Source organism: Otolemur garnettii, unplaced genomic scaffold (assembly GCF_000181295.1).
Source record: "Otolemur garnettii isolate 467f Iridium unplaced genomic scaffold, OtoGar3 scaffold00085, whole genome shotgun sequence".
Taxonomy (NCBI): Eukaryota; Metazoa; Chordata; class Mammalia; order Primates; family Galagidae; genus Otolemur; species Otolemur garnettii.
The window spans coordinates 3,181,282-3,193,144 of record NW_003852480.1 but is presented as its reverse complement, the minus strand read 5'-3'; the positions used below and the strand labels follow the sequence as shown (position 1 = coordinate 3,193,144).

At 37.6% G+C, this 11,863-nt stretch overlaps 1 protein-coding gene across 14 annotated transcripts in view; it reads right to left on the bottom strand.

The window, feature by feature from the left end:
* Positions 1-11,863, bottom strand: part of RAPGEF2 (Rap guanine nucleotide exchange factor 2) — a 291,756-nt gene that overhangs the window by 45,577 nt on the left and 234,316 nt on the right. For all 14 annotated transcript variants that reach the window (XM_023516027.1, XM_023516031.1, XM_023516029.1 and 11 more), the window contains one exon: positions 3,719-3,896. In XM_023516027.1, coding sequence (XP_023371795.1) covers positions 3,719-3,896 — 178 coding nt within the window. The remainder of the gene's footprint in view (positions 1-3,718; positions 3,897-11,863) is intronic.

Here is an 11,863-nt window from a genome sequence, read left to right as displayed (position 1 = left end):
AAGAAGAAGAAGAAGAAGATGAAGTATATATGTTTTCATCAAAGAAGATGAAAAAATAAAATGTCTTCACAAATCTCAAAGTACCTTGCATAGACAAGTTTCTTGCTTTTTGGCAAATTCTTTTCTATTAGTGGATCATGAAATCAATTTGTGATATACGAGTAGTGACTAGTCTTAAAAAAATAGAACAGAACAGAGACTATCTGTGTATCACATATTGTTAAGGATAAAGGAGACAGAGAAGATCCAATAATAGCAAGTGTACATAATTCTCTAGGCTCAGTTGAAAAATCAAAAATCTACAGATGCTTAACCAGATGGCATCTAAGAGTTTTTAAAAATCTTAGGGATTCAATAATGGTATCGTTGGTTTTGTGATAACTTCTATACTCTATTACACTGAGATTAGAGCAATTTAAAAAAAATAAAGAACTTTTCTATCTCCAATCTTCAAAAAAAGGTGTATAAAAAAAGAAGCATTTGTTTCTAGGAGGCCCAAAACAAACTGATAATGACAGATAACAGAGTTAAAGAGATCAGAGCAGCTGAGAACTCAGAGCCTGGGATGGCCATGGGGGCAGTTGTGAGGACAGTGCAGCAGCCACCGAGGAGCGAGGCGGGACAACTGTCTTTTGTATTTCTCAGAACAATCCGTTAGAATCACACACTAATCTGTTAGAATGATACACTATTGTGACCAATCCTATTTTGTTAGGAAAGGAACATTCCTGTTTATGTAAAATACTAACCTTAAAAAAAAAGTCTTTGTAGTCAATGTGACTCAAAATATAAGCAATTTACAGATACCAGAAACTGAAGCCAAATCAGAAAATTGGCTTAACTTAGGTTTGTTTGACTCAATTTTACATAAGAAATGCTTAATATTGGATTTTAAAAAAATCTCTGGGGTTGTCTGAAAGAGATCAAAGTAGCCCTCTATGTGCCAACTTCTCAAAAAAAAAAATTCATAAATATTCAATAATTGAGTACCTACAAAGTTATGAGTTCTAGAGCGAAGATACATACAGTGAAATCTCTCCCTTTAAAGTATTGAGAAGGCAGACCCAAGAATCCATGGGAACCCAAAGGGAAACTTTTTTCCTTCCTGAAGCTGGTAAAAATATGATCAAATATTATTAACTGCATTTGATTCAACTTAAACACTCGTGCACACACACCCATAGCCCCCTTTTTTGTGGAGATGGGGGAAGGCAGGTGGGAAGAGAGGCCTCTAGAGAAAACATCACTCTGTAAGGATGTTTGTAGTTCATACAAAAGGTGTCTTTTAACTAAATGTTGGGTGATGAGTTAGATTTAACAGGACTGATGGCTAAAGGGTTCTCTCACATGTGGTTTTATTTCAAGGGAGACAGAATACAAGATCTTTCAAGACTTCTCTTTCACTTCTTTTTTTTTGGGGGGGGGGGTTGCAGGTTTTGGCCGAGTCGGTTTTGAACCCACCACCTCTGGCATATGGGGCTGGCCTACCCCTTGAGCCACAGGCACCTCCCAGGCCTTCCCTTTAATGTTGGTGATTTATTACTTCTAATAAATGTATATTTGATAGTAGCAATCATCAGGAGTCACTGTTTGCTAGTATATTAGTATTCAAATACATGTTATTCCCTGTAGAGATTATATTGACAAGTACATTTAAAAAAAAGATAGCTCTATACTTATCTACAGGAATTAGTATAGCTTCTGCTTTCTAGAAATTCTGGGAGAGAAGTCTTCATAGATATTAACAGAACGTCTTAGCTACACATACTTTAATAGTCAGCATTTTCTTCTACAACTATTCTAAAATGAACAGGTTCAAAAGCAACATTCCATCTAATTTTTTTAAAAAACCCCATGAGCAAAGATTCTGGATCAAAGCAGTAAGCTGAATACTCTTCCAATTTAACTTTTTCTTTAAAACTGCAATTAACAGATTAAAAGAAAAAGAAGAAGCTGGCAGGGACAGAGAACAAGAAAGTAAAAGCCAATTTTGGACCATAAAAATCAGAAGAACGTGTGATATCAAAGTCATGAAAGCAAGTGAGGAAGGGGAACGTGAAACTCAATGTTGGACACTGCCAATCAGATGAACATGAGGCATCAGACACAAGGAAGGGCAACCCTGGTGTTCAGGGGGGGACTGAGAACCATGCTGCTCGGCCCATGCCCCTGCCTGCATCACCCGGGCCTCTGCTTAACCTTCTTCACTGCGCTCACCACCATGATGGATTTTTCTTGTTTGCTACCCATGTGTCTCCTTAACAGTTTGGTGAAGAGAGCAAGGTCGATGGGTACCTCCAGTACATTGAAGGTGCTCAACTCTACTTGCTGAGGGAGTAATGACCACTGTATGATATTTGTATATACAAAATCATTCCTATAATGATTTTAATTAAATTTTAATTATCTAACCCAACCAAAGTTTTGGTCTTTCATCTTTGTTTTTATTTTTTTTGTGACAGAGTTTCATTATGTTGCCCTTGGTAGAGTGTCGTGGTGTCACAGCTCACAGCAATCTCAAAACTCTTGGGCTTAAGTGATTCTCTTGCCTCAGCCTCCCCAGTAGCTGGGACTACAGGCACCTGCTACAATGTGCGGCTTTTTGTTGTCCTTGTTGTTTAGCAGCCCTGGGCTGGGTTCAAACCCGCCAGCCCTGGTGTATGTGGCCAGCGCCCTACCCACTGAGCCATGGGTGCTGAGCCAGGTTTTCCATCTTTAATTTCACAGCACACATACATAGCTTAAATAGTAAAGTTTTTCCTCATACATGTTTGTCTCACTCGAATGTATGAATACTATAAGCATAAGTTTAACTCACCCACACTTAAACTTAGACCCACACCATCCTATGCCTAACCCCAAAAGACCTAATTCATTAAATTTCTCTTCAAATACATATTGGCCAAAGAGCCAGGGGACTGGCAGAGAGGTAACTGGCTAAGGCGTATGTGGTGATGGATTCTGGACCTCTGGTGGGGAAGTGACTCTCCAGAGATGTAGTCCTCACCTGAATGCGTAAAGAAACAGTCAGAGTGTGGGAGGCACCGTCAAAACACAAAACCATTATTATGAAATAAACTCCTGCTGTGAATGGAGAAGTGGTCATAAAGCCCCTTCCATTTTTAACCTCAGAGGTGTACTTAAAGAAAGTCTCAATCCCCCCAGCTAACCTGACACTTTGCTGTCTTCTTCCACCCAGTCTCTACTTTAGGGTAGAGGCCAATTCATTTACATGACACTATTACCGCCCCCCCCCCCCAAGTGGCTCACAAGAAAATTAACAAAAGTAATACTGCTTTGTAAGACTACTTTTTTTGTTTGTCATAAACTAAGCTGAGAAAAGGGTTATGTGGAAGGGATTTATTAGGAAGTTTCATTCACAGGATTGTTTGTAGACTCTTGACAGAGGAAAATCGACTTTTTCCAATTTTGTTCAATGAATACTGTTGTTTATACAAAGGAATTTAACAAGTTAATGACTTTGTATAGTTTCCAGCTCTGTTGTAACAGATAATTTTATCTGTTAAGTGTTCTTTTGTTTTTTTACTGGTATAGAAAGTTTATAGTCCAGCAATGCCAATCTAGGTAATGCGACACGCTTGCCTTTACTTCCAAATGATTAACAATTATACAAAAACTTCTACTGTCACTGGACAAGCAGTCCTGTCCTCTAAATGTTGTGAATTGCTCTTAGATTCATTTTCTCGCTCAAACTCACCAATATCATCATCTGTCCGGTCGATGGGGTCCTTCTCCAGGCAGTCTCTCACAATATCCCTGCTCATCAGAGGATCTGACGCCCTCTCAATATCTTCCTCATCGTCGTCATCCTCGGAGTCCACAGCTGTTTCTGGCAACCCACTCAGGTCCATATCACCAGCCTCACTTTCTGTGGCCTTAAAACAGACCAAAAAAAGAAAATCAAAAATTATTTCAAGGAAATCAATCTTTAGGGTTCCAAAGAGGTAAGAACAAGCCTAGATCAAAACAATTTTATATTTACTTTTCTGTAATTAAGTTAGATGTATTTCAACATTCCACAACTATTTATTTATATACCGGGAGATATATATATATATATATATATATATAGAGAGAGAGAGAGAGAGAGAGAGAGAGAGAGAATATTGCCTCAATAAAATATGAATGATTTTTATCTCCTATTCAAATTTTGGCCAGTATTAATGGTTTTATCTCAGTCATTTTGTTTTGTTTTTGAGACAGAGCCTTAAGCTGTCCCCCTGGGTAGAGTGCTGTGGCATCACAGCTCACAGCAACCTCCAACTCCTGGGCTCAAGTGAGTCTCCTGCCTCAGCCTCCCAAGTAGCTAGGACCACAGGCACCTGCCACAACACCTGGCTATTTTTTTTTTTTGGTTGCAGCCATCATTGTTGCTTGGTGGGCCCGGGCTGGATTTGAACCCACCACCTTAGGTGTATGTGGCTGGCGCCTTAGCCACTTGAGCCACAGGCGCAGAGCCATATCTCAGTCATTTTGATTTCTTACCTGAGCTGTCATGTCATTTAAAAAAGAGTAAAATATAAAATAAAACTGGTATGGTTAAAAAAAAAAGTAGTATTTCTTTTCATTCCAATTTTCCAAGAAAATGGCTTGAGCTAAGATCCTAAGGGTAACAATTTGATGCCAAGAAGACTGGACCACTTCTCCCCTATTACATAGTCTTTATGGACAAATAAACCACAAACAAAATATTAACTATTAGTTCGATTATCCCAATGAACACTCCCAAACTATAAATCAAGAAACACTATGAGACTATATATCCAATGGTGACACATTCTTTCTTCCCATTCATCAACACAGCTGACTGCAGCCCCAGATTTCAAGTTATCGAGATACATGGTAATAGAGGAATACTTTTGCCATCACTGGAGTCACACATTTCAAGACAGTCTCTCCTTGTTGGGTTAGCTCAAGCAAAGACACTTATCCTTTTTAGTTCATTTTGTTATTATTATTTTAGCACTCTTTATATATGCATCATACTGGTCTTCTGTTGTTGTTGAGACAGAGTCTCACTATGTTGCCTAGGTAGAGTGCCGTAGCGTTACAGCTCACAGTATCCTTCAACTCTTGGGCTTAAATAATTCTCTTGCCTTAGCCTCTCAAGTAGCTGGGACTACAGGTGCCCGCCACAACACCTGACTATTGTTTTTTTTTTGTGGTTGCTGTTATTGTAGTTGTCATTGTTGTTTAGCAGGCCTGGGGTGGGTTTGCACCCACAAGCCCCAGTGTATGTGGCTGGTGCCCCAACCACTGAGCTATGGGTGCCGAGCCCATCATACTGGTCTTAATGAACATCACACACACATAATTCACTAACTACTTAAGTACTGAGGATGAATTCAATTAAATATTAACTACATCAATTTTAAACATCACAAATGTTTTCCAGATGAAATATTAAAATCTTGAAAACATCTCATTTTAAAATTGTTGGTTTTAAAGACAACATAATTTACCAAGTTCAAATGGTTTTCAATAATAAACATCTTATTTTTAAGAAAAAGCAAATGTGTGGCTCACACCTGTAATCCTAGCACTTTGGAAGGCCAAGGTGGGAAGATTGTTCAAACTCAGGAGTTGGAGACCAGTCTGAGCAAGAGCAAGGCCCTGTCTCTACTAAAGATTAAAAGAAAATAATAAATTAGCTGGGTGTTTTGATAAGCGCCTGTAATCTCAGCTACTCTAGAGAGGCTGAGGCTGGAGGATCACTTGTGCCCAAAAGTTTGAGTTTACTGTGAGTTACGCAGAGGCCACAGTGTTCAAGCCTGGGCAACAGAGACTCTGTCTCAAAAAAAAAGAATAGGCTAATACAGTTGTTTTTTTTTTAAAGATACAAATATAATATTGAACCTGTTACAATGAATATTATAATATGGCAGATACCCTCTTCAGCACTACTTGTGTACCAATCTTTAAAACAATCCTATAAAGAACCATTATTAACTTTTATTATTCTATAAACACTCAAGCTAAGAGAGATTATCTTTCTATGATCCTATTGCTGATAAAATTGTGGAATCAGGATTAGAACCCAGGAATGCCAGTTACATAGTTTTAACCACAATCTAATCTGGTTTTTAAATTTAAATTTCATACCAACTTTATGGCCAGCCTGCATGTGTAGACACATATTAAGTGCTGCTTATATAAGGATATGTACTTTTCCTACAGTTATGTCAATATTTAAAGAATAAATTGTTCTATCTGCTTATCAATAAGCTTTCCTTTTATAAAGTCTTAGTTTGTATCTGGAAACATAAAATTCAGTCCTACGTTTTGAAGCAATATAAGCATATGTTAATATTTTCTCAAGTTTAACAGTGAATTTTAATTACATTTTCAGTTCTTTAGGTACAATTTTCCAAACTAACATATAGACAGTACAAGCAAAACTTGAGAAACTAAATGATGACAGAAAACCTAACGTCTATGAAAGCTACAATGGCCTTACTACTATTGGACTGGTATGACCAGATGTTCACTGGTGCCATCACGGCCCTTGGAGAGAGAACAGTGAAACACTCAGAAGAAACAGTCCACCAGAAAGACAACCCTACTAACTGCTGACACAATTTATATTTGCAGAATTTGATAAAAACCCACAAAATACTATTAAACACCTTACCACCTTTCATGTATGTTAAAAAACTCTCTGAATAATTGCACCTATTCAATTTTAGCCAAATGGTTCAGATAATAATTATAAAACAGTGAACCTATATTGAATGACTATTATTATATCTAGTACTAAATTCAATGCTTTTAATACATAGTAATCAATCTTCATATCGATTCACCAAGTTAGTATTGTTACTCCTATTTTGACATGAGAAACATTCAAGGAAATTAAATAGGCTGTTCAATGTAAACAAATAAAACCTAGTAATTGTGCCGAGACTCAAAATCAGGTCTAAACAACACAAAAAATACTAAATACTTTGCATTATACTCAGCTTCCTCAATAGACAGTTTTCATTAGGAAAGGAGTTAAAATATACTACAGTAATAAAATGTTTTCCACTTTGCTAAGTTATAAAAAATAAAACATTTACAGATAGCTATTTGCATCTGAACCTAAATGAAACACTTGTTTCCTAGCTTCTTCCAACCCAGCACTACTAAGATTTAGCCTTACCTTTAAACCATTTTATTCTAAATAAGGATATTCAAACAGACACTATATTTAAAAGTTTATCTGATTATATGTGTCTCAAGTGTAAGGAGAGAGGCTTACATATTTTAGATAGGCAGATATCTCCTGTTCTAAATTAATTTACCTTATACATGTACGGCCCAATATAAATTTAGCTGTCCATTTACATTTAAATAGTAATGTTCTTTAAAAATACTTATATTCTCAAATCAATGCTGAAAGATGTACAATTTATTTAAATTCTTTTGTAATGACCATATTTCTTTTTTTTTTTTTTTTTTTTTTTTTGGACAGAGCCTCAAGCTGTCCCCCTGGGTAGAGTGCTGTGGCATCACAGCTCACAGCAACCTCCAACTCCTGGGCTCAAGTGAGTCTCCTGCCTCAGCCTCCCAAGTAGCTGGGACCATAGGCGCCTGCCACAATGCCCAGCTATTTTTTTTGTTGTTGCAGCCATTATTGTTGTTTGGCGAGTCCGGGCTGGATTTGAACCCGCCACCTTAGGTGTATGTGGCTGGCGCCTTAGCCGCTTGAGCCACAGGTGCTGAGCCGACCATATTTCTTAAAACCAGTTTATTTTCTCTTTTTGACAGGATGTCAAGAAAATGAACTGAAAAAAATTTTAAATATCATAAAGCTCTAATGAAAGGTTAATTTAACTAAATTAAAAATAAAACACTGCATGTTTTTTATCATTAAGCACATTAAAATCACTTGCAAAAAAAACATTTTACTTATTAAATATCTCATACATATTACCAAATTTAAGAGGACTTATTAGTAAGTACCTTTTTCTATTTTCCTGAGACAGAGTTTTGCTCTGTTGTTTAGGCTAGTGTGTAGTGGCATGAAAATAGCTCACTGTAACCCTGAACTCCTGGCCTCAAGTGACCTTCCCACCAGAGCCTGTCAAGTAGCTGGGAACACAGGCTTAAGTCACAATGCCCAGATAATTTTTAAATTTTTTGTAGAAGTGGGGTCTCACTATGTTGCCCAGGCTGGTCTCAAACTCCTGGCTTCAAGCTATCCTTCTGCCTTGGCCTCCCAAAGTGCTAAGATTATAGGTGTGAGCTATCATGCCCAGCCTTTAGTAAGCATCTCTGATGCAAATAAAATTCATAGAATCTCAAACATATATATTTAGCCCAAACAGCACCTAGGTTAGATTATTGTATAAATTTAGGCTACGTAGCATTCAGTATTCTGAATGCTAATATGAGTGAGCTAACAAGATGAGAAGGAACATCATATAAAATCATACATGTATCTGGAAAGTATAAAAATATATTAAGAAATACAATCTCGGAAACATCCTAAATGAGCATCAATTTAGGAATGAATTAACAAACTGTGGTATATGTATACCATGGACTATTCAGCCATAAAAAAGATGGTGATTTCACATCTTTTGTATTAACCTGGATGGAGTTAAAACACATTCTTCTCAGTAAAGTACCACAGCAATGGAAAAGCAAATATCCAATGTACTCAATACTACTATGAAGCCAGTAGATGATCTAATTCATGCCCACATAAAAGAAAAACTCATTTCAATTCAAGTTGGGGTGGGGGGGACTGAGGAGGAGGAAGTAGCAGGGGTTGGGATGCTCCCACCGAATGGGTACAATGCAGGGTGTCTGGCACACCTTTTGGGTGCAGGACATAGCTACAAGAGGAACTCTGTCTAATAAATTCAAATATTGTGATTTGGTTGTTTGTAACCTCACATTGACCTGAAATAAAAAAAACAAAACAAAAAACCCTACCAGGACCATATTGTTGCAGAGACTCATTAAAGTCAAGGTAAATTTATTGAAGCTGTGTGAATATCACTAACATTTATTTATTTTGAGACAGAGTCCCACTATGCCACCCTCAGTAGAGTGATGTGGCGTCACTGCTCACAGTAACCTCAAACTCCTGGGCTTACGTGATTCTCTTGCCTCAGCCTCCCAAGTAACTGGGACTATAAGCACCCATCACAATGCCTGGCTATTTTTGTTGTTGTTGTTGTCACTGTTGCTTGGCAGCCCTGGGCTGGGTTTGAACCCACCAGCTCCGGTGCATATAGCTGGCACCCTAACCGCTGAATTATGGGCTCTAAGCCAATCACTAACATTTATTAAATTAAAAAAAAAAAAAGAAAGAATGCCTGCATTGAGCCTAGTTTTCATATCATAATTATGCTATTTCTAATTTTACACTGTCAATGTTTTTTCTTCAACATAGTCTTGCTAATACATACACGTACATACATGTATACACACATACACCTAAAAGAGAGTCACAATGTGTTAAAGCTTTTAATGTAAATTGTTAGGTTGCTTTCCATAATTTGCAATCCTATAAGGAGTATATAAAAATATCTGTAAACATTTATTTCTTATTTATTTATTTATTTTTTGGTGGAGACAGAGTCTTACTTTATCGCCCTCATTAGAGTGCTGTGGCGTCACACAGCTTATAGCAACCTCCAACTCCTGGGCTTAGGCAATTCTCTTGCCTCAGCCTCCCGAGTAGCTGGGACTATAGGCGCCTGCCACAATGCCTGGCTATTTTTTTGTCGCAATTTGGCCAGGACCGGGTTTGAACCCACCACCTTCGGTATACGGGGCTCGTGCCCTATCCACTGAGACACAGGTGCTGCCCTATATACATTTATTTTAAGAAAATCCATGCTAATTTGATAGGCAAAATAGCTCCATATTTAAATCCTCATATAGTCAATTATTAATTTGTTTTAAATATTTTATGTAAGATAGAGATATTTGCATTTTCTTTTCTGCAAACTACCTACTTCTGTCCTTTGAACATTTTTTATGTTGTGAACTGAGTATTTTCTTATTAGTCTGCATAAGTCGGTTATTTTCTGACTTTAACGCTTTGTTATCAATTGATTTTTTAATTATTAAATGTTGGGATCATTCATTATAATATTGAGTTTGCTGGCTCTTTAGTTAATCTGGAGTTTATTCTAAATATGACATAAAATGAGAATATAAAATAACTCCCCCATCCTAAAGACCATTAATTGAATAATCCATCGCTTTCTTCACTGATCTGAGGTTTCCACTCTTATACATTATACCCTTACACATGAGTTCCATTTTAACTGTTTTAACATATTGTTTTTTATTTTTATTTATTTATTTATTTATTTATTGACACAGAGTCTCACTTGCCTCTGCTATTCCTAGTTATCAGAATTTTAAATAGAGTGATTTGAATGGAATAATTTATCTTGACATTAAAGATTTTAATTCATTTGACTACACATGTATGCTTATTACTGTTTCTTTTTCTTTTTTTTTGAGACAGAGTCTCACTATGTTGCCCTCAGTAGAATGCTGTGGCGTCACAGCTCACAGCAACCTCAAACTTGTTGGCTCCAGTGATTCTTTTGCCTAAGCCTCCCAAGGCTAGGACTACAGGCACCCGCCACAATGCTTGGATACTTTTAGAGATGGAGTCTTACTCTTGCTCAGGCTGGTCTAGAACCCATGAGTCAGGCCATCCACCCACCTTGGCCTCCCAGAGTGCTAGGATTACAGGCATGAGCCACCGTGCCGGCACAGCCTGTTTTACATATATTGATCTACTACTTTTTATAACTACTTCTAGTCTGCCTAAGCTACTTGCTCTGATAGCCATGGCATTTAACCAGGATCGTATCACGACTGGAAGTGGCATTATCTTACATCACTGAATTAGGCATTCTGTTTTCTATCACCAACAACCTCCTATTCTTTCAGCTTACTCCCACCTGCCTCTAAGAAACCTCTTTTTAACTTAAGATCTTTAGTCTTTAAGACTTTACTTTTTACCTTCTATGTCTACCATTCACACCTCCTGTCTTAAATTCCTTTCATATTCTGCTTATATTCCCTGGTCTATTATTTCAATTACATTCATTCAGCACATCTTTACTGAATGCCTATCATTTCCTGGCACTATACTGGGCTCTAGAAAATGAAGACAAGACAGACAAGTTCCCTGCCTTCTTGAGGCTGTTACTGTAGTAGACAGACAGACAACATGGAAAGCAATCATCATTTCACTGTGGGTCTAGGAAGGAAATAAAAGGACTGCCAGGAAAGGACCCAAAATGCAGGACCTCCTTCACAGAGGTTATAAGGGAAGAACTCTCTGCAGAGGTAACATTTGAAAATGTTGAGCCAGGAGAAAACATTCCAGCTAGAAAGCTCACAAAAGCAGAGCTCCGTAGTCAGAAAAAGTTTGACATGCCACTCCACCTGTCTTTGTGTTACACTCACTCAGCAAAACTTCTGTCCTGAATGAAGTCAGATCTTTGCTTTCTTTGTACTAACGACAGAGAAAGTTACATAACAGGACATAGGAAAATCATTTTATAAGTGAGGGTACCAACTCAACTGAGTCTCTATCTCTCTGGTCAATGTGATCTCTCTCCTACTCTCCCTGCAACTGTTATTTCCAAACTTGCCTCTCCTTAAAACTTTCTACCTGCCAACCTCTCACTCTCAACAGAGGAATTTGACCCCTCAGAGAGAAAACAGAAGTTTAGGAAAGGAACTCCCTCAACTCATATACTTCCCACTTCAAACACAATGGGGATGTGTCCCTCTTGAAACAAAAGAGGGTCTCCTATTCATTCCACCTTGCTTAAAAAGTTCCACCATAGCTGCAACATTGTTCTGCCCATTCCCT